A 24,778-nucleotide genomic window follows, 5' to 3' on the forward strand; every position below is an offset into this window, starting at 1 on the left:
CATCTTAGCCCCAAAGGGGGAGAAGGGACAGATCCTCACCGTACCACACAGTACAAGGGTCAACTGCACAGTGCAATCAGTGACATCCGCAGCAGGGCCCGACAGCAGAGCTGGTTTACCCCTGCCACATCATAATAGACTCATCCCCTTACCCGCACCTGACCTGACTAGCTGATCAGACCAAATGAGGGAGAATATCCCCTCAGGGCAGCGTCATCATTTATTCATTCATGATTTCTCTCCATTTATCTCTGTCACACACAACCACTCTTCTTTGCTCAACAGACATCCCTCTCACATCCAGTGCTCTCTTCACACTGTCCATCCATCCTATTCGTGGTCTCCCTATCAGCCTTACACCTCTCACATCAGATCTAGTTATCTTTTTCACCAATCACTCATTATCCATTCTCTCCATATGCCCAAACCATCACAACACCCTCTGCTCAACTCTATCAGCCATCTCCCAAACAACTCCAGTTCTCCTTCACACTTCATCATTTCGCACTCTATCCATACACGTCACTCCACTCATACTCCTCAGACACCTCATCTCCATTACATTCAAACTTTTCCTCTTTGGTACACCCATATTCCATGTTTCAGTCCCATATAAAGCAGTCGGTACCACAATACCCTCATACAGCTTTCTATTTACATCCATTCTAAGTGAACGACATCAAATAATAATAATAATAATAATAATAATAATAATAATAATGATGATAATAAGTAGAACATTGTACCTGTCAGGGACTGTTACTGATCTTCACATGTGAAAATATTGTTATTTGGAGCAACTGCAAAACAGTTGGTCAAACTGTCGTCAAACAAAATACAGACCTGCCCTCGGACCAGAGAAAACTTCAAGGGACAGGAATGCCTCAGTCTCTCCAACAAGGATAGTATGTTTTCACCCCTGTTTGTATGTTCATATATTTGCTTGTCCTTAACCCACAGCGTGGCGGCTATTTTTAGCCCTCTGGGTCACCCCAGTGCCGGCCATTTTTCAACGTTTTTTTTTTTGGCTAAAATGATATATTATGAATATTATGATGTGGAAACAACGAATTTTGCCATTAAAATGCTCACTGAGGCTAGAAAATGAGTTTTACTGAGTCCTGCATACTCGTGTACAGGTATAGCCACTCTCTCACGCTCACCATCTACGTGAGAGAAAGCCGTTATCTATGTAAGGTATACTCAGGTGTTTATGCTGGGAAGGTATAGCAATGTTCAGTACACTTTTCTGATTACTTATTACTTCAGCATCTATCACAATTTGCATGTCTTTCTCACTGTGAATGCATTATCTTACACTTACTTGAAGATAGGTACAACCTGACTTCATTATGTACAGTCCTGGCACTTACAAGAAGGTATATACAACTTGACTTCACTATGTCCTTACACTTACAAGAAAATATTTACAACTTACACTTACATGAAAATATTTGCAACTTACATGAAAATATTTACAAAATGCCTTCACTATGTACAGCACTGAGTGAGGCACACGGTCAGAGTGAGGCAGAGTGAGCGTGGGGGGGGGAGCGAGTGAGTGTATGACCTTGACAGCCTGGGGGATGGTAGAGGAACAGTTACCTTACATGCCTGCCAATTTTTACCCGCGAATCTTGAAAAATGCGGTCACAGTGAAGTTTTTTATTTTAGACCGTTTTAAAATGGCACTGGTACTAGCCGCGGCATTATGTCAGACCGTTTTAAAACAGCACTGGCCTGCAGCGGGTTAAGCAGGATTACTCAAGAATGAAAGGAGAGATCTGGGCCAAATTTGGTGGGTAGATAACCCATGTCCCATGGAACAATTGATTAACTTTTGAGACCGATGTTTGTTAGTTTGCTTGTCTGTTAGCAGGAGTACTCAATAACATAAAGTGAGATATGGACCAAATTTGGTGGGTAGATAGCCCATGTCCCAGGTAACAATCAGTTAACTCTTGGGACCAATCCGGATCGTATTACAGATTCTGGATCCCGAAACACTTCTCACAAAGCCCTACTCAGTGATGAGAAAACCTAAGCCATTATGAAGGGTGGTTTGGAAATAACGTTGCCCTCGTCGGAGAGATGCGCTCCAATGAGTGCCCCTCTAGTTTATATTTTCTTGTATCCTTTATGGAAGAACAATTGGAAATTGTTGAAAACTGGGGGGTCCCAAATAATGCAACATCAGGCATGAGTGACCTACAAAATTTTCCATACAAATGTTTAGATAATAATATCATGGGATTTCCATCCATAATCATAAAACTATTATAGTTTTGAAGTAAACTGACGTTGAGTATTTATGAGTATTTGACATTTTTGGACCTGTTATCTTGAAAAGTAGTTCAGGGTCACTGAAACTGAGATTGGGCTCTGGTGTGTTACATACCCAACAAGTATGATGAAAATCAGAGAGGAACAGTGAAGGAATAATAAAAATAATAATAATAATAAAAATAATAATAATAATAATAATAAAAATAATAATAATGATAATAAAAGTAATCATGGAAACAGAGATCTCCACCTATGATAACAGGTGGAGATCAATAGTAATGCAAATAATGACGGATAAAAAGATATCCACGTATGGCAATAGCTGGAGATTATTAATAACTAGAAGACTATAACTGTCAGAGAGAGTTACTGATCTCCACCTACAAGGATTTTGCGGAAAGGCACAACTTCCATTTTTTGTAGTAACTCACAAGCCGTTGGTTAAACTGCCACCAAAAATATATACAACCTAGTCCAGGACTAGACAAAACGTCTTAGGCCAAGAAGAGCCTCATTTATGTGTTGTGTTTTTTCTGTATGAAAGAGCAACTGAAAACTGCTGAAAAGAAGGGTGTACGAAATGTAATGTCATGCATGAAGGAGCTGACAATTTTTACCCATAAAAATGCTTTATATATATATATATATATATATATATATATATATACAGAGAGAGAGAAAGAGCTCATATATATATATATATATATATATATATATATATATATATATATATATATATATATATATATATATATATATATAAAGGGATTTCCTTATTTGTTCATATATCTACTTTCGAGTAAACTGAGAATGGAAATCCAATATTTTTGACAAAATTGGACCTGTGACCTTGCAAAGAACATCAAAGTCATTTCAAATGGGTCAATGTGATAGGGTCATAGTGCTGTACGTCCTCAAAAAGTGTGATGAAAATCGGGGATGAAAAGTGATGGAATAATGATGACAACAATAATAATAATAATAATAATATTAATTACAGTAATAGTAATAATAATAATAGTAATAATAATAATAATAATAATAATAATAATAATCATAACAACAACAACAACAACAATAACTGCAGAATGGCACTTTGAAGTATACCATTTGGTCGAGTAAACATCTCTAAGAGCGAGGCCACGTATCCAGGCGCAGCGGCAAGGTGGCTACGAGGCCTTGCACTTAGAGGTGTTTTCTCGACCTGATGGTATATTTCAATAATAATAGTAATAATAAAAATAATAATAATAATAATAATAATAATAATAATAATGGTGGAAACAAATATCTCCATGAATGGAAATCAGTGGAGATCAGTAATAAAAATAATGAGGTACGATGATCACCTATGGCATGATGTGGAGATCAGTAATAATAATAATAATAATAATAATAATAATAAATGTATATTCCCTCTGGTCTCGCTTATATTTAAAATGATCCATTATGTATCATAATCCTCTTTTGTTACGGCCCACCTTGCTGGTGTGGGGAACCGAGACTCTGGTTCCTCTGCGAAATTAGTGACAACGATACAATTCATGAACGTAAAAAAAAAAGGGTCCTATAAATCACGAAATGTATAATGGTAAGTAGAAAATTACACTGGATAAACGCTGCATGACAACGCTGACTGAGCCGTTCCCGGAGCAACCGAGACAAGGGTGGGCAGTATTTGGACAACCCTGCAGAGGGTGGCGATCTAAGGTATCGTATTAATCAACCCTTTATCCTCGATGATGGATTTTTTAATATCATTCCTGCTGTGTGTGTGTGTGTGTGTGTGTGTGTGTGTGTGTGTGTGTGTGTGTGTGTGTGAGAGAGAGAGAGAGAGAGAGAGAGAGAGAGAGAGAACTAACTTACCTTCCAGTGTTGATGGGATGTGCTCTGTGTTAAGATGGGCATTAAAGATCTCAGAACATTGGTAATAATACTGAGGCAGAGCTTTGACAGTCTGGTCGTCCATCTCACCGTGGAGTTTACTCAGGATCTGTGGAAGAAATTATAAGGAATCTTAAGTATTTGGCCATAAGAGTGCGTCCCGACTGCAAGCAGGCAGCCGGGGGCAGGAGAGAGTGGGGACGGGCTGGAGCTTTTGAACTCCAGCACCTGAGGTGAGTAGGTGGGTGTTGCCATGGTGACGTCAACATATCACCCATGGCAACTCCACGGGGCACGATCTGTCTATTCCATCTAACTAGACGCCTCAATCTCGTATAGGGTGGACACAAACAAATCATTTCCATGTCCCCCTGTCCCCCGTCATTTCACTGCCCTGCTCCCAGCTCACACCCACTACTCTCATATACTTCTCCATTCCATTCCCCCATTTCGTCCTTGGCCACCTCCCTCCCTCTACCCCTGCCCACCTCACTTACATACAGTCTTGTTCGTGTCTCGCTCTCCATCCTCTCCACATGGCCAGACCACCTAAATATATTTCTCCTGACGCTTTCTCTCACATCCACATCATGTCGCTCCTTCACTTCCTCATTTGTCTCCATGTAACTCCCCATGCTCCTCTCAGATCACTCATTCCACTGCACTCACTCTTGGCTTGTGTCCTTCCAACAAGGTCTAAGCTTCACTTCCATACGTAAGAGTTTGTATGTTACAGTACTATCATGCAGCAACTTTTAGCATTTCATCCTCCCTCCCTATTTCTAATCACTGCATTCAAAGAACCAGCAACGTTTCTTCCATATTGTACCCTTTCAAGCACTTCACCCTCCAGACTTCCATCCTTACTCATCACACAACCCAGGTACATAAATGCACTCACATTTTCCATTTCCATATCATCCAGCCTCACTGTACATTCAGTGACTTAATTTTTCGAAGACCATAACTTTACCCATCCCTACATTCACCTTTAGATTCCGTTTCTTACACACTTTTCCAAGCTCATTCACCAAGAATTACAGTTCCCCTTTGTCTTCGTTTAACAATACAGTATCATCTGCAAACAATAGTACAGGAAATTTTCAAACACTGCACTCTCTCATTAGGGCTGCTCCAAGATCCACTGCCCTAACTTGTACCTCATTTATAACCCCTTCCATAAAATACAGATTGAGCTACCATGGTGACATGACACACGCATGTAACAATCCAACATTCAAATAGAACAATTCACTCAGTTCGCTATCCACTTGCATTGCATCTTTAGGACTTTCATACATACTCTTCACAGCATTCAACAACTTCCCATTTACTCCATATATTAATAATATTTTCCACATTCCTAGTCTATCCACTCTGTTACAGTGCCTTCTCCAAATGCATGAAGGTCGCATACGGCAATAAGTATCCTACCATATACTTTTCCTATTACATTAAGACAAATGCTCCTATGATTACCACACACTTCTTTTTCACTTTTCTTTCGCACAGGGGAATAATTATACCTAACTTCCAATCCTCCGGGACTCTACCTTCCTACCAGGTCAATCTACACAATTTCCATAGCCATTCTACATTTCTCCCACATGCTTCAGCATTTCGCCACATACTCAGTCTATTCCTGGGACTTTCCCCATTTTGACTTTCTTCATTGCTGTCACTACTTCCATCCTACTTATCTCGTCCTCCCTTCTTACTTCCCTCCTTGTTCTAGCCATCCACCAGCCCCTTGTACTCGTAGTACGTTAATTCTCAATGTTTAACAGTTCCTTAAAGTGTTCTCTCCATATGCTCACTTTTTCTCCCATCTCCACAATCAGGCTATCATTTATACCTTTCACTTCCTTACTAACATCATTATCGCCCTGTCTACCTCTCTTTACCTTCTTCCAGAAAATTTTCTTACATTCCCTCTACTTTATGCTCAATTCCTTCCAAATTCCTCATCCACTCTCTTCTTACTTTCCCTTACTACTCTTTTCACGATCCCTTGTACTAAGAAAAAAAAAAGATGGCGTTTGTAAGAATGCTGGAGTACAAACTGCTTCCTGAAAGAGACATCATATCCTAGACAGTGTTTAATCCAGCAAAATAGTGTTTAATTACCACCTATTGAAAAAGCCAGATGGGTATGATTTTGCCTCTGGTATTACAACAAAATTTAAGAATAATAAATAAAACCTGGGCAGTTTTTTGATAAAGCAGTACAGCTTACTAAATCTGTATTCATCCTACAGTACAAAGTGATATTTTAGGAAGGAGTTGGATGGAACACTAGCCCAGTTGGTGGTCCTAGTAATATGTGGTTTTCCAACTTTAGGGGGGGGGGGAAGTTACACAATAATTGAAAAAACAAGAAATGCGAGAGCCATTTGCAGAATACTTCTGTTCAGTTCACCAGTTCTCAAACTAGGAGCCATGTCCCCCAAGAAGGCCATGGCAGGATTTTTTGCGGGCCACGGCGGGCTAGTGCAAGTAGTAAATCTGAGTGTGTCTGCCTTACAATCGGGTATGGGGGCCTAGTGTTTTAGGTTGTTGCCTTGCTTTCTCTCACTCCAGTGTATGTCTGCTACATTTTGACACTGCTGGACCAATGAGAGGGCAAGGAAAATATATGGTCCATTTTGCTATACTTTATATGCAATATGCAGGAATGAATTTGTTGTCGAGCAAACCATATTTGAAGTCCTATTCACCTCTATTGAAGAGATTCTTCCAACAGACTTAGGACTTGTACAGGGTGCAAATGTGTCATCCACTCTCGCTGCTGCAACCTTCCTCTCGGCCACGACCCCAATTGGCACCCACAGATATAATTTGTGAGAAATATCTACTGTTATCTGTGCAGTGTTCCAGTGTTACTTGCGAGATAATTATTTAATTGATGTTAGTGTTGTGAAGGCAACATATATATATATTTTTTTTATCTATTTATCTACCTGTAGATCTATTTGGATTTATAGTTTTATAGTTTATGTATTCCTCCACTCTGCCTTCCCAGCTCCGTGGTGGTCTCCCTATCACGCCTCTACCTTTGATATTGCTCTCACATCTTTTCTTTGTAGTCTCATTTCTGTTCAATTTCTCATTCATTCATTTGTTTTTTTATTATCATTGGCCACTTGCAGGAAAAAAAAAAATACAGCACTGATTGAAAATATATGACGAAATTCAGCTAATTTACTTTCGCCGAATGATCTGAACTGAAATCAGTGCTAAAAAAAAAAAAAAAAAAACATGTTTCTTTGAGTTTAAACTGCTTTCATCAAACTCGATTTCGGTCTAGATTTAGCAGCTCTGACTTAATATTTATGGCAAGGTGAAATCTGCAGGGTAGAGTCGGCTACAAATTTAAAACAGTATTCGTTTTTTGCTACTTTTTCATTATTATCGATGTTTTTGAATGATTATGCATTCATATGTGGTACTATATGTTTCTTTTGTTGCATTTGACACATTTTTTGCCTATTGCTTTGCATCAACTTACTATTCACTGTCAAAATCTGTGAGTGTGAAAATGACGTGTCAGTGATTAGCCTAAATATGATAATTCAAAGTGTTATGCTGCATTTAGCAATTCACATGATATTTCACGTTGTTTTTACGATATAACCATGATTTTACATAATCTTTGCATTAGTACTCATAAAAGCACCAACAGAACCGGCTACCACACGTGGAGAACTTACTAGTTACTGTGATGCCAAGCGAATTTTGCTTTAATTGTGCTAGTGGTAAAAATCTACATTATTAACTAGAAACTTTCTTAATGAAACTTAATCTAACTTACTGGAAACAAAAAATGAGCAAATGAATGCAGTATTGTTTACAAAAAAATCAAATACTGAAAACCACCAACTTCATATTGCATAAAATTTAATTCACTTGGGTGTAGTGAAAAATAAATCATGTTAATTTGGTGAAAGTCGTTTGACACTTTTTCTTTTTTTCTCCACATTGGTTTTAAATCAGTCAAGTGAATTAACTCATTTTGGTGCAAATGGCCAGATATTTTAAAACTGTCATTTGTCTGTGTCTGTCTTGCTTTTTTAATATAGAATTATTGCAATTGCCGCCAGTGCTGCTAAGAAGCGGAAGTACAATGATGAATACATTAACCACGGATTTACATCAACCCTCACTGATGACATCGAGAAACCTCAGTGTGTGCTGTGTTTCAAAGTGCTGGGGAATAATTCTATGAGGCTTAGTAAGCTGCAGCATCATCTGACGACAATCTACCCTCAGTATGCGGAGAAACTTAAATGCGGTAGAGGCATCACATGAGGTTTCCCTTGAAATAGCAAGAATGGGGGAGGCGGTGGCTGGATCGTAAGAGAGGCGGCCTGCAGTCCTGATAGATCCAGGTTCGAATCCCGGCTGGGGCCGGGAACAGTTTAAGGATTTGAATTGCATAAAAAAGCAGACTTTCCTGATTTACCAGATGACCCGCCGACATGTCATAAAAGTACCCCCGCTAATACCAATACACCAGTCCTGTATGAGACAGCCCTAGCATGTATTCAATATGGACGGTGAGTGTTAGCGCCGAAGTGGTGAGATGTGGAAGTGTAGGAGGACTATTGGGCCTTGGGATAGGCTACTGCCCCCGATATATAGGCCCTAAAGCCTTTGCCCAAAGTCGGACACATTAAAAAAAAAAAAAAAAAAAGGCCCACATAACTGGTGAAACTTTAATTAAGCTGTGTACTGTAAAGATGGTCAAAAGGATTCTTGGAGTCAAGTGCACATATGATTCAGCAGATTTCCTTGTCAAACGACACAGTGAAAAGGGAAATTAGTGAAATGTCAGCTGATATAATGGAACACATGATACAGATTAAACTGTCCCCAACTGTTTTGTTCCCAATACAGTTGGATGTGAGTTCTTGTGCACAGTTACTCGTGGTTGCTGGTTAAGTATTCATTCATGACAACATAGATGAATATCTCTTCTGTACACAGCTTGAAACTACAACAAAAGCTTTAGATGAGATGGAAAAGTTGACTTCTTTTTCCACAGATAACAGAATAGCCAGGGGAAATTGTTGTGCAGTCTGTACTGTTGGGGCTCTGGCGATGCCTGGATCACAATCGAGACTACAGGAACATGTCAAGAAAGTAGCTCCGTATGTGAAAGTGGTTCACTGTATGATCCATCGTTTTGCACTGGTGTCAAAAACCCTTCTTGATTCCGTTTGCAAGATCCTGGAGGCAGTGGTAAAATGCGTCAACTTCGTAAAAACAGGAGATTTCAACTCTCGTCTTTACCAGAAACTCTGTGAAGACATGAATTCAGAGTTTGAATCCCTCCTTTTATACTCCGAAGTGCCATGGTTCTCCAAGGACAATGTTGTGAACAGAGTATCTGAGCTTCGGTGAGAACTAAAACTTTTCCTGGAAATGAAAAGGAAGGATGATCTATTATGCTTTTCAACTAGGCGTTGTGGAAGTTACTTGTTGTATACCTGGCCGACATTTTTGAGCAGCTAAACAGATAGAATCTAAAGCTACAAGGCAAGGAAAGAAATGTATTTCACCTCATGGACTGGATACGTGCACTTCTTCCTAAACTCCAGAACCGGCAAAGGAAAGTGAGTGCAGAAAATGTTGCCATGTTTGAGATTCTGTCATCTGTTCTTGACGAGACTGAAGAGGATCACCTACTTGATCCTTCACTCAAAAGAGAAATAATTCAGCACTGGAATTCCTTTGAAAGTGAGCTCAAAGGATACTTCCCAGAAGTCAAGGAGGAAGAAGGGATATTGGTGAGAAATCCATTCCCAGACAGTCTTGATACTGTGGCCATTCCCGACGATGTTCAGGACGAATTCCTTGACCTCAAGAATGATTCTGCTGCCAGACATTTATGAAGGAAAATCTCTGTGTTCTGGTTCTCCATGTATCAGTCATATCCAAGAGTTAATGGAATCGCTCTTAGAGTCCCCTTGCCATTTTCCATAACATATGAATGTGAATCTGGTTTCTCCACCCTTGTACATCTGTATGCCTGTTGGTTTGTTACCCTAACACAGCAAAAACGGAGCATGTAGCACAAATTTTTGTTAGAGCAAACTACCGTTAAAATGATCTAACTCGAAGAATAAAACAGTGTTCAGGACAAGTGGGCGACCGGTTCCCGAGTTATAACTCATTTCTGTTCTTTTGTTTCAAAATTATTATTTGCTATTAGTGCAAGGGAATGGATTCCTTCTTGGTCCGGCGTTCAAAGTACCAGTATGACACGGAAGAGAAAAGGGACATGTTCATTTTATTATCACTCTCTCGCCTCTCCTTCCTCCTTCCTTATACTTCTTAAATTATATAGTATAATGGTATAGTATTATCATTATAATAATGATCCGACTTCTGTATGTTTGTTGGTTTGTTTGTTACCGTAATACAGCAAAAGTGGCGAATGTAGCACAAATTTTTGTTGGAGAAAAGTACCATTAAAATGCTCTAACTTAAGAATAAAACAATTTCCAGTCCAATCGGGCCACCGGTTCCAGATATATGAATCATTTCTGAAGAAAGAAAGTGAATTTACATCTAGCGGAGGCTGCCGAAGGTGTCCTCTCAGTGAGTAAAAAGTAAAGGCCGAAACCAGTTGGATGTGAATCCAAATATGAGATGTGCATGATCAGTGACTCAGCCTCGACTCAGTCGACTGGCTGAGAAAAGTGTCATCCATTCCATTGATTTGTAACAAATAATGCATTCTGATTAATTGGTGTATGTATTATAATAAATGAAGAGCACAAAAACTTTTTTCACAATTATCTGTGAGGTACTTGAGGAAAAACTGAAATTGAGCCACGAGGATGTTAAGATCCCCACAAGTGGAAAATGAAGTGAAAAGTTTGAGAAACATTGGTTCAGATGAAGGTTCAGCACCTTGGCAAAGTCTCATAAATTTTGTTTAATTACCCGTATGTAGCTTTGTGGTAGTCCTATTGTTTTCAATCAATCAATCAATCATTTCCTGTGGCACCCTCGGGGATGCATAGGGCCTCGATGAACTCACACCACCACATCCTATCTTGTGCTAACTCCTCAAGATCTCCCCAACACTCATCTCCAGCTTCCCGTCTCATTGTCCTCACCCACGTCTCTTTTGGCCTTCCTCTACCTCTCCTACCAAGTGCCACCCACCCTGGTGTACCTCGTACTATTCCCTGTCTCCTATACACATGTCCTTGCCACTTCCATCGTGAGAATCTAACATATTCATCGATCGGCTGCACTCCCGTTATTTCTCTAATTCTACTATTTGGTATCCTTTCCCACCACTTAACTCTAATATTCTTCTAAGTGCTTTGTTTTCAAACACCAAGAATTTATTTTCCATAGTCACTGTGCTGTACCAAGACTCGTGTCCATAAATTAAGATACTCCTAACCATTACCTTATAAAGTTTGATTTTTGTATGCACAGAGAAATTGTTATTATTCCAAATATTTTTAAGCATTCCCATTGCCTGATTAGCCTTCTTTAACCTTTCCTCGAATTCAAAGTTCAAAGAACCATCCTTGGCTAAATAAGTACCTAAATATTTAAACCTATCAACTTGCTTTACAACCATACCTCCAATTACACATTCCTGCGCATTTTCCATATTCATATTGATTATTTCAGTTTTTCCACAATTAATAACCAAACCCACCTTGCGACCTTCACTCACCAAACAGTCCAACACTCTCTGCATCTCTTCTGGCCCATCACAAATAAAAACTATATCATCTGCATAATCTAAATCCAAAAGTTTCCTGTTCTCTCCCCAAAGTATACCTGCACCGGTTTCTGTTCCAACGCGTTTCATAATGTAATCAATGACCAATGTAAATAGTAAAGGCGATAGAACACCACCTTGAATTACTCCGGACTTGACTTCAAACGAATCACTCAGACAACCATCAACCATCACTTTACAAAATGTGTCCTCATGCATGTTCATAATGACCCTCACAAACTCCTCTGGTATTCCATAATGTCTCATGATCTTCCCCATAGTCTCTCTCGAAACACTATCAAAAGCCTTTTCAAAATCAACAAAACAAAGACTTAACGGTACTCTCATTTCATTAACTTGCTGCATCAAATGCCTAACTATAAAGATTTGATCATTGCAACCACGTCCCTTTCTAAAACCAGCCTGTTCATCCCTCAGAATACCCTCAACCATCGGCTCCAACCTATTTAACAACACAATACTGAAAACTTTCAAAGCTATCGGTGACAAAGAGATTCCCCTCCAATTACCACATTCACTCAGGTCTCCCTTCTTCGGAACTTTAACAATTACACCATTCTTCCAAACTGATGGTAGTAACCCCGTCACCCATATCTTATTGAATAGCTTGGTCAAGATCATTATTAATCTATCCCCCTCCACTTTAAACATTTCCGGAAATTAAACCATCCTCCCCTGGTGCCTTATTATTCTTTAACTGTTTTACTGCTTTCTCCACTTCTGCAAGCCTCAACTCTCCTGTTTCTATATTTAAATCTTCCTGAGCAGACGGTATATCCTCTTCTGGTGGTATTGGTCTATTAAGAACTGTCTCAAAATGCTCTTTCCATCTGTTTTTAATATCTCCATCTTTGGTCAATAAATTTCCTTCCCTGTCTCTAACTGGTATTTCCTTGCGTTTACCTGCATTACCACTCAGTTCTCTGATCGATTCATATGCTATTCTTTGACTCTGTCCATCATTTTTGTTTATTAAGATTTCAGTCTCTGCAACCTTTTTCATCCACACATCTTCTTTTATCTCTCCTAGCTAACCTTCTTACTTCTGAATTCAAACTCCAGTACGCAGCTCTTGCTAATTCAATCTCTCGTTCATCAACGCATTGCATCTCACTCCTCAATTTAGCCTCACCTCTCTTTTTTATCATATCCCACGTTTCCTCTGATATCCATTTCTTTCTCCTGAATCTATGTCTCCTTCCAATCGTACATTCAGCAGTCTCATGCAAAACTTTGTTCACATCCTCCCACATCTCATCTACACTTCTCTCCCCCTCTTCCAACGTTTCCAACACCAAAAACCTATTTCTGCATTCTAATCTGAATTCCTCCTTTTCTTCTCCTTCCCTTCTAAGCTTAACAATATCGTATCTACCAACACCAGATTTTTCCTTCTTCTGATTTTTAAGTTAAACCTTATTTTTGCAATGCTGAGTTGATGGTCACTACCAATATCCGCTCCCCGTTTAACATGAACATCTAGCAGAGAACTTCTATGCCTCCTACTGATAGCGATGTGATCAATCTGATTTTTATATTTTCCACACGGCGACACCCAAGTTGTCTTGTGTATATTGCAATGCTGAAAGAGTGTGCCCCCGATGACTAAGTCATTTGCTAGACAGAAGCTTCCAAACCTCACTCCGTTTTGACTCATCCTACTACCAACTCCCATCTTACCCATACATGCCTCAAATCCCTCATTTGAACAGCCCATTACTGCATTAAAGTCTCCAACGCAGATCAAAACATCATGTCTAGGTACCCTTCCTACTCCTTCAGTAGTTTTATTGGTGCAAAATTCAGCCTAATATCTTCCACATCCGTTACAGTAACTATAGTGTAAATTTTGATTTGCATTATCATAGAAATTCATCAATAAAAAATTCTGTCACCAGATGGGTATGTGTATGTATATCAAAATAAACTGACTACACCTTTTTTTTTTTTTCTCCAGTCCACTTCCACTGTTGTGCTATAAATGCTCTGTCACTCTGCATTATATGGTATGTCTCCCAAACGGATGGTGTTAGTGAAATCAGTATTACGTTTGTACCCATACTGACCGCATGGGTTCAAGCGAGAAGATTTACCTGTCAACTCTTCCCGGGTGAACCCGTGCTGGCTCGCAACCGCTGGCAGCAGTGTTGCTAACCAGTGACGACCAAAATACCCCACAGCTCCAGGCCAACATTCCCCAAAATCCCCCATTCAGAAATAATGCAATGTCTATTATTGTACAGGCTCAGTCTAATAGACAGAATATTGCAAACATATTAAGAAGAAATGGTTATTTACAATAAAATAAAAACAATGGCCGTAGAAAAAGTATTAAGAATATATAGAGTAGATGGGAAGTTGTTGAATGCTGTGAAGAGTATGTATGATGGTGCGAAGGCTGCAGTGCGTGTGGATGGTGAACTAAGTGAATTTTTCTCTTTGAAAGTTGGGTTGAAACAGGGATGTGTCATCTCTCCATGGTTGTTCAGTCTGTACATGGATGGGGTAATAAAAGAGGTACAAGGTAGGGTAGTGGATGTTGGAGTGGCCCTGGTGAGAGAGGATAGTGTTTGGAAACTCCCTGTACTGTTGTTTGCAGATGATACTGTGTTATTGAGTGAAGACGAAGGGAAGCTGCAAGGCTTGGTGGATGAGTTTGGGAGAGTGTGTAAGAAACGGAATCTAAAGGTGAATGTAGGGAAGAGTAAAGTGATGGTCTTTGAGAGAGGTGAAGTCAGTGAATGTACAGGGAGGTTGGATGGTGAGGAATTGGAAAATGTGAGTACGTTTAAGTACTTGGGAAGTGTGATGAGTAAGGATGGAGGTTTGGAGGGTGAAGTTCTTGAAAGGGTACAGCAGAGAAGAAAGGTTGCTGGTTCTTTGAAAGCAGTGATAAGAAACAGGGAAGTGAGCATGGAAGTGAAAAAAATTACTACATGACAGTATTGTGATACCATCTCTAACGTATGGAAGTGAAGCTTGTACGTTGTTGGAAGGACACAAGTCAAGTGTGAGAGCAGTGGAAATGAGTTATTTAGGAGGAGCCTGTGGAGTCACATGGAGAGACAGGCTGACGAATGAGGATATAAAGGAGCGTTGTGGTGTGGATGTGGATGTGATAGGAAGCGTTATGAGGAACACACTGAGGTGGTTTGGCCATGTGGAGAGGATGGAGGGTGAAAGACTGACGAAGAGAGTGTATGTGAGTGAGGTGGAGGGGGGAAGAGGAAGGGGGAGGTCGAGGATGAGATGGAGGGATGGGGTGGAGAGGTATATGAGAGAGGGGGGGGGAGTTGGGAGCAGGGCAGTGAAATGGGCGGGAACTGGGCGACTTGGAGGCGATTTGTTGGTGGCCACCCCAAACGGGATTGAGGCGTCTGGCAATAGATAGATAGATAGATAGGCTGTAGAAGTAATGCACTTTTTGAGGTATGACGAACATTAAGCATATGGTATCAACAATATACTCTTGGGTAGTGTTACACTTCACTTATGAAAGGTAGAAACAATATCCTTTTGGGTTAGCCTTGTAATATGCAATATACGAGACAAATATAGATTATGCTTCATCAAAGTATCCTTGTATAGACCTTTTCCAGTGACGTCACAGAAATCACGTGGTTTTATTTACAACTCGATAATGGACGGCAAACTCCTTGCAGTAATGGCTGTCCAGACAGGGCTGTCAGAGATGGAACTGTCAGATATATGCAGAAATATGGACCAACGCCACCAAGATATGTACAGGAACATGATAGGGTGTTTGGGCTGGATCCTTATACCAAATCTAGTGAGTAGTTCACCAGTTTCAAGAACTGGGGACCGAAACCATTTCAGATATGGCGACCTCTATCAATATTTGGTGAACACCCAGTCAAAGTTCACCGGGGCATCCCTCAAGGTCAATAAATATTCATATTCTGTGTGTGTAATATAGCTAGCTGCAATTGACATACAGTCTATCTATCTATCTATCTATTGCCAGACGCCTCAATCTCGTTTGGGGTGGCCACAAACAAATCGCCTCCAAGTCGCCCTGTCCCCTGCCATTTCACTCCCCTGCTCCCAACTCACACCCCCCTCTCTCATATACCTCTCCACCCCATCTCTCCATCTCATCCTCGGCCTCCCCCTCCCTCTTTCCCCCTCCACCTCACTCACATACACTCTCTTCGTCAGTCTTTCACCCTCCATCCTCTCCACATGGCAAAACCACCTCAGTGTGTTCCTCATAACGCTTCCTATCACATCCACATCAACACCACAACGCTCCTTTATATCCTCATTCGTCAGCCTGTCTCTCCATGTGACTCCACAGGCTCCTCTTAAATAACTCATTTCCACGGCTCTCACTCTTGACTTGTCTCCTTCCAACAACGTCCAAGCTTCACTTCCGTACGTTAGAGTTGGTATCACAATACTGTCATGTAGTAACTTTTCACTTCCATGCTCACTTCCCTGTTTCTTATCACTGCTTTCAAAGAACCAGCAACCTTTCTTCCCTGCTGTACCCTTTCAAGCACTTCACCCTCCAAACCTCCATCCTTACTCATCACACTACCCAAGTACTTAAACGTACTCACATTTTCCAATTCCTCACCATTCAACCTCGCTGTACATTCACTGACTTCACCTCTCTCAAAGACCATCACTTTACTCTTCCCTACATTCACCTTTAGATTCCGTTTCTCACACACTCTCTCAAACTCATCCATCAAGCCTTGCAGCTCCCCTTCGTATTCACTCAACAACACGGTATCATCTGCAAACAACAGTACAGGGAGTTTCCAAACACTATCCTCTCTCACCAGGGCCAGTACATGTAAATTATCTTGGTAATTAGTAAATTTTTTACATGGTGCCAAGGAGGTAGGGATTGTACGGCATACACTGAATCAAGTAGCTGATGAACGGAATAGGTTACCCAGTGAGGTAGTTGTTGCTCCCTCTCTAGAAAGTTTCACGCATAGGCCACATAAACATATGGCAGGTATAGATTGCATATAAAATTTTCCATTCTTGTGGTCACACTCCTGTGAGAGCTGCCTGGCATGGGCCTACATGGGCTATTTTAGGCAGGGTAGATAAGTCACAGTTTTGTGGGAGCTGGGCCTATTGGCCTACTGCAGTTATTCTCTCTTCTTAATCCTCAGGTTAGGTCCTAGGTTAGGTTAGGTTGGTTGGGTTAGCTTGGTTTGGTGTATTAAAAAAAAAAAAGTAATTTCCGACAGAAATTAATATCAGATTCAAATTAACCTCACCATAAAACATTGAAAAATGAAAATTTTAAGCTTCAGTGTGAGGCGTAATTCTGGAAATTTGCCAAAAATTTAGTTATTTACTGACTGTGAATCGAGTAGTTGATGAAGAGAATAGGTTACCCAGTAACGTAGTTGCTGCCACCTCTCTAGAAAGTTTCAAGCTTAGGCTAGATAAGCATATGGCAGGTATAGGCTGCATATAAAATTTTCCACTCTTGTGGTCACACTCCTGTGAGAGCTGCCTGGCATGGGCCTGCATGGGCTATTTTGGGCAGGGTAAATAAGTCACACTTTGGTGGGAGTTGTCTAGCATGGGTCTATTGGCCTACTGCAGTTATTCTCTCTTCTTAATCTTCAAGTTAGGTCCCAGGTTAGGTTAGGTTAGGTTAGGTTGGTTGGGTTAGCTTGGGTTGGTGTAAAAAAAAAAAAAAAGTAATTTCCGACAGAAATGAATATTAGCTTCAAATTAATCACACTATAAAACATTGAAAAATGAAAATTTTAAGTTTCAGTGTGAGTTAGGTGTAATTCTTGAAATTTGCCAAAAATTTACTTATTTTGGAAATTTCAATAATTATAGGCCTGGATACATACACAGCCTATAGCTATATATGTTTCAAATGGTTTAACATAAAATGCATAATTGACAGTTCTAGGAAAAGAGACAGTAGGTTAATTACGTATGAGTGTGGGGGAAATAGCAGTCAGATAGATTATTTTCTGGTTAGGAGGGCCGATAGGAGGTTAGTGAGGGATGTTAAAGTTATAGGAAGTGAGGAGTGTGTGCAGCAGCACAAACTATTGATTTGTGATATGGTGCTTAAAGAACAAGTGATGGAAAAGAGAACTTATGTACCTAGGAGGAAAATATGGAAGCTGAAAAACCAAGTAGTAAGGGATGCCTTCTATAGCGAGTTGAGGAGAGTGATGGCTGAACAGGGAGCTGTAGACAGAGGCGTTAATGAACAGTACAGAGCCCTAAAGAACAATTTCTTGAGAGTTACTGATGTAACATGCGGTTGGACAAGAGGACCACCAAGACATAAAGTAACTTGTATATGTTTAGTGCAATAGTAAAGGCTTCAGAGAAATACCAAAAAAAAGTATGAACAAGAGACAGAGAAAAATGCAAATGAATAAAAAGTTAATTACAAATCACCAGTGGAGCATCTCTGACTGAATCCATATCGACGGTCAGAGTAAAGTTTACGAATGGAAAGATGCTTCAGAATCATCATATTTAAGATAGATTCAAAGGCTTCAGAAATACAAAGGATGAGGCTGTTTTGGTGATAACAACGGGTTTGACTGATGGATGGATGAGAGAAATATTCCCGGCTGTGCAGCAGGCACGGTTAAATGCCGCCGGATTTCTATGATTACGACTCAAAAGAAATGGGTAATAGACACAACGATAAGAATTAAAAAAAAAAAAAAAAAGGCAACAAAGTCATTAAATATTCAGTATAAAAACAAACATTAATAAACAGTGCATAAAAACATTTAATACATGACAGCGGTTACCCTTCCTAGAGACAGGCTAAATGAGAGCAAACTTCCAGAGAGAGAGAATGTGTGCCGTTGCCAAGAGTTTAACAGGTGTAATAATCAGACTAATTGCGCCCAGTGTCCTCAGTATAGGAGGGAACTGGGTATTTTCAAATGTTAATAATGGAGGGTACCCAGGGGTAGGGACCTGTGAGCTTCACGACAAGCGGAGGGCAGTACGCTTCGTGCCCTTCCAGCACAATCCCTCACACAGGAATCCTGGGAGCTATTGGGTTAAGGCAAAGCTATAATAAAGCCTCTGAAATATGTTACCTGGATGCAATTGCCCAGCTGAGACTCGCAAAACTCCAGCGTCCTTGGTTTACTGCACTGAGTTATTGCTGGGGAGAGGAAGGAAGTTATTGTGAGATTTTGACACATGAATGAAGTGATGTGGCGATAAATATTGCTACACACCAGCATAACCCAGCATAACTGTAACTCTCTCTCTCTCTCTCTCTCCTTGTCATATATATATATATATATATATATATATATATATATATATATATATATATATATATATATATATATATATATACCGCTATACAGTCATAACACTAGCGATGCATCATACACCCTTGTCTCATTCAACTGTTGATATTTAAGCACTTCCCTAGAAATCCACGCTGTAGGCTATACACTACCATCATTGAAAAAAACGCACCATTCAGCAGCTCTCCATCCACACCATACATCCTCAAAGCGTTCCATAATCCTTCCCCATTCACCCTGTTATACACCTTTTCCAGATCCATAAATGTTATAGATACTGTACCCTCCTTCACACTTGCATTCTTCACTTTCTCACTGTAAATATTTGATCCACACATCCCCTACCACACCCCTACCACACTTGAGCCTGTATTAACGTTAGTTCAAGAAGCTCCCTAGCACCTTTTCCTTACCAGCTTTTTTTTCTTTTTTTGCTAACAGCTCATTAAACAATCCCCAGTGTGTTATATTTTGTCATCCACGTTGCCGTCTAAAAGATAAATACAACATAATAGGCAGCAGTAGGAGGTAGTAAGGAAATAAATCTCTGAGAAAAGGGTATTACGGAGCTTCCTAAATCGCCTAGACTACGTGTCTTGTAAACACACTGTTCATATTAACCAGACATTCTGATATATTCCCCACCTTTCCCTTAAATATTCTTCCATATAAGATTCCTAAATACACTCACCAGACTATAGGCTACCCTATTTAACTGACCTGTGCAGCTAAAATGTATAGGCGAGTAAGGTGAGTTTGAACTGGGGCTGCTGATTGGCCGCCGATGATGTAAATCTACAGCTCGTCTTATTTTATCACATCTATCTATCTATCTATCTATATACCTAGGCTGCTTCCCCCAAGGAAAGGGAGGTAGCCGAGACAGGACGACACACTCCCCATTTACTCATCCATTCAAACACATTCATTCGCATCTTAGCCCCAAAGGGGAGAACGGACAGATCCTCACTGCACCACACCGCACAAGGGTCAACTGCGCAATGCAATCAGTGACATCCGCAGCAGGGCCCGACAGCAGAACTGGTTTACCCCTGCCACATCATAACTGACCCATCCCCTTACCCGCACCTGACCTGACTAGCAGATCAGACCAAATGCGGGAGAATATCCCCTCAGGGCTGCATCATCACTTATTCATTCACAATTTCTCTCCATTTATTTCTGTCACGCACAGCCACTCTTTCTTGCTCAACAGACATCCCTCTCGCATCCAGCGCTCTCTTCACACTGTCCATCCATCCTATTTGTGGTCTTCCTCTCAGCCGTACACCTCTCACATCAGATCTAGTTATCTTTTTCACCAATCGCTCATTATCCATTCTCTCCATATGCCCAAACCATCGCAACACCCTCTGCTCAACTCTACCAGCCATCTCCCGAACAACTCCAGTTCTCCTTCGCACTTCATCATTTCTCACTCGATCCACACGCGTCACTCCACCCATACTCTTCAGATGCCTCATCTCCATTACATTCAAACTTTTCCTATCTGCCACACCCATATTCCATGTTTCTGCCCCATATAACACAGTCGGTACCACAACACCCTCATACAGCCTTCTCTTTACATCCATTCTAAGCGAACGACATTTAAACACTTTTTTCATTCCTCCCAGCACCTTTCCTACTTCATTTATTTTAAACTTCACTTCTGCATCTATTCTTCCACCCACAGCAACATGTGACCCTAGATATTTAACCCGCGGCGTCCCGTCGACGTACTTCCACGTCCTCACGTTATGTCACAGCTAATCCCGTCGACGTACTTTAACGTCCTGCAATTGCAAGGTTCATAATATCCACAATTTTCAAAATTCGCGCAAGATTTTCGATTCACCAACGTACCCAAGCCTCCCCTACCTGCCGCCAGGCAGGCAGCGTCCTAGATCCCGCATGACCCGCGCTCGCCCTTGTCTCGGTCACTCACCTGCTAGCAGTGACCCAGGTCAGACATGGCGCGGAAAGGTCTCTCAGACGAGGAAATCGCATCCGTCCTGGAAGCCTTCACTGGAGATAGTGATTCTCCACTCGACGATGATGTGGTAGATCGCGATTACATCCAGCCAGAGGAAGAAATAAGTAGCAGTGATGAGGAGGTCCCTTCGCCCCAAAAAACGCAGTATGTGACATACCGTAAGGCAAGGGAAGGCCACCCTGCTCCCCAACCACGTGCACAGCTATCTCTCCATCCCGAATCTGATGAGGACGAGGATGAGGACGATGAGGATGACGGAGGCTTAGGACGTGATATCGCCGCGTGGTTGGGAAAAGAGAAAATATCACCACGAGGATCAGAAGGTGGGGCGAGACGACATATAAGGTATGGTGAAAGTACTTTATCTGGGGAAGTGGCAAGTGGTGTGGTGGGATTGCTGGGAGAAAGGGAAAGTGTTGTGGCGGCAGCGCGGGGTGAAAGTGAGAGTGGTGTGGGGGTAGTGCGGGGTGAAGGGGCAAGTGGTGTGAGGGAGGCAGCACGAGCACGTGGTGCTCGTAGGCCTAGGGGAGAGGAGGTGGAGTCACTCCCCAGCACTTCTTTCACCCCTGAATATTCCCAAACTTCCTCCCCACAGCCCCAGGATGTGGGGAAAGGAAAGAAAGGGAACGGAAAGGGTAAAGGAAAAGGGAGAGGGAAGAGAAGTGCGAGTGATGAGAGGCGCCGCTCTCCACCTCCCCAACCTCCCCCACCACCCTCACCTCCCCACCCTGACGAAGAGGACGATGGTGACGTGGCTGGAGACGGTGGTGTCACGTGGAACTGGGAAGATGGGAGTAATTTTAATCCCATCATTCACCCTTTCACTGAGGAGTGGCGATCAGGTTGCACGGCTCCAGGTGTAAATGCAGGTTCGTCACGGGTGGATTTTTTCAACTTGTTCTTTGGTGAGGCGTTTGTGGGGCGCATAGTTGAACAAACTAATATTTTTTCACAATCACAGCGCCGTGAAAGTGAACGTTTGGGAACCACGAGCAGGCATTCCCAACAGTATGACTATCCAGTGACAATTTCAGAGATGTTCCTATTGTTGGCCCTGGTTATCTTGATGGGTGTGGTAAGGAAAAACCAAATTCCTGCCTACTGGACAACTGACCCAATCATCCTCACACCTTTCTTTGGAAAGGTGATGAGTCGTAACCGATTTCAGTATATTCTCGGCCGCCTCCACTTTTTTGATGCAGAAGATCCAGCCAATGCAAATAACACCGATAAAATGAGGAGAATTAGGCTGGTATTTGATCATTTACGGGAAATGTTCCGCTCCTCATTTTATCCCTACAGAGACCTCGTCATAGACGAGAGTCTTGTGTTGTGGAGAGGCAATATTTCCTTTAGGCAGTACATACCCAGCAAGAGACACCGTTTCGGGTTCAAGATCTTTGTTATGTGTGACTGTAAGACTGGTTATGTGCAAGACATAGTCTTGTACACGGGCGCACGGACAGATATAACAGAAGATCGGAGTATAGGACTCTCTGGGGCCGTGGTGAAAACAATGATAGAAGAGTATCTTCATCGTGGTCATGTGTTGTACCTGGACAACTGGTACACTAGCCCTCTTCTTGCTAGGTTCCTCCACCAACATGACACCGGAGTCTGTGGTACAGTCAAAAGAAACCGTCGCCATATGGTCAAGATTGGGAGGAAACTTGACAAGAACGAGGTGGTTTTCTTCCAGGCCAATAACATCCTTGCAACCCTGTGGAACCACAACAGGGAAGTTTGCCTCCTATCAACTGTTCACAACCCCCTGATGCACCGCACAGACTCCGTGGATCACCGTAGCGAGAGGAGGCGCAATGTATGGAAACCCGAGTCTGTACTTGCCTATAATCTGAACATGAGGCAAGTTGATCAGTCAGACTCGATGATTTCAAGTGTTGACTGTGCCAGGACCACGATGAAGTAGTACAAGAAACTCTTTTTCCACTTGCTCGACATCATGGTCCTGAACGCCCACTACCTGCACGCAATGACCACCGGAGTATCCGAGACCTTTGAGGGGTTTGTGAGGGAGCTGGCACGTGAAATAATCGCCAAGCATGCCCAGGACAGACCCACACACTGCACCCGTACCCCCACGGCTGCTCAGACTCCCCTACGTCTTGCAGGACGCCACTATCCCAGCGCAATCCCTTCCGACCCAAACTGTCGTAAACCCCAGCGTCGCTGCCATGTATGTAAGCACTCAACAGTCAGACCATCAACTCAGAGAAAAGACACAAGATACGAGTGTGTCGAGTGCAATGTTGCGTTGTGCCTTCAGCCTTGTTTCAAGGAGTATCATAATTTCCTACACTACTGAAACTGTGTGGGAAGGCGAAATGACGCTCATGATAATGGTAAGGCCAGTCAGTAGGTGCTAAGTCAAATATAAAGTTGAAACGGGTGTTATTTTTTCAGAAAAGTAATGTATAAGTTGAGAATTAGTGTAAGTGGAAAGAATTGATATCAAAACTACACCCACTGTGTAAATCTGGTCAGTAAATATGTGATAGCAAGGAAATAAAGTGGAAACGGGTGTAATGTTAGCATGAATAAAACGTATAAGTTGAACAATAGTGTAAGTTGTAATAATTGATGTCACGAGTACACCCACATTCTGATCAGTAAGTATGTGATAGGAATTATATACAGTGGAATTTGTTGTAATGTTAGTAGTAAGGTATTTTATAAGTAGAATACTAGTGTAAGATGAAACAAATGATATCGCGATAACACTCCCTGTGTAAGTACGCGCAAATATGACGCTCAGTTCCATCGTAAGTTCAGAAATTATGTGATATCAATTATATCAAGTGTAAACATGTGCAATGTTAGTGGAGAATTATTATATAAGTACAAAAATAGGTTGTAAGTTGAAATAGTTGTCATAGCGACTTCACCGTGTGTGTTATTATGCGCTATTATTACGTTATATATTTACGTAAGGCCTGAAATAATCTCAAAACAGTTCTATAAAGTTGAAAAGTGTATAATAATATTAGAAAAGTATTATGTAAGTAGAAAAAACACAATACGAGTTGAAACAACAGTCACAGCGAGTTCACTCACTACGTAAATAAGCGCTAACATTATGCTAAATGTTATCAAAAGGCCTGTGAATACGTAAAAACAGTTCAATAAAATGTAAAATGGTATACTGTTATTGTAGAAGTATTATGTAAGTAAAAAAAATTATATGTATCATGATTTTAGAATGTTAGCGATTCATCGTGACCAAGTTGGCCGATTTTGCTCGTTTTGCACGATGGTACAATGCTTATTTCTGCTCTATTTTTGTATAAAATCCAATATACTCTTTTATCACATGTTTTTATGTTTGTAATAAATACATTTCTACTTACTTTCATTGCTTTCCCAGACTTATAATACCATAGAAAACGTTAGAGGCTCAGACCGCCTACGGAGAACATGGGGCCAGGTGGGACCAAGGCATACCTGGTTAAGCTAATTAGGGACCCCGGGGACCAATTTCTTTGCCACTGACCATTGTTTCTGACCAAAAGCGAA

The 24,778-nt window shown here is 41.2% G+C and overlaps 1 protein-coding gene across 1 annotated transcript in view; it reads right to left on the reverse strand.

Moving 5' to 3' along the window:
• Positions 1-24,778, reverse strand: part of LOC145395516 (uncharacterized) — a 34,738-nt gene that overhangs the window by 8,050 nt on the left and 1,910 nt on the right. The window contains exons 2-3 of the mRNA XM_080269125.1: positions 19,027-19,094; positions 4,153-4,279 (exon numbers count right to left, since the gene is read on the reverse strand). Of these exons, the coding sequence (XP_080125251.1) occupies positions 4,153-4,279; positions 19,027-19,094 (195 nt within the window). The remainder of the gene's footprint in view (positions 1-4,152; positions 4,280-19,026; positions 19,095-24,778) is intronic.

The sequence above is a fragment of the Coenobita brevimanus genome, chromosome 31 (assembly GCF_032717465.1).
Source record: "Coenobita brevimanus isolate Jiangsu-jjx chromosome 31, ASM3271746v2, whole genome shotgun sequence".
Classification (NCBI taxonomy): Eukaryota; Metazoa; Arthropoda; class Malacostraca; order Decapoda; family Coenobitidae; genus Coenobita; species Coenobita brevimanus.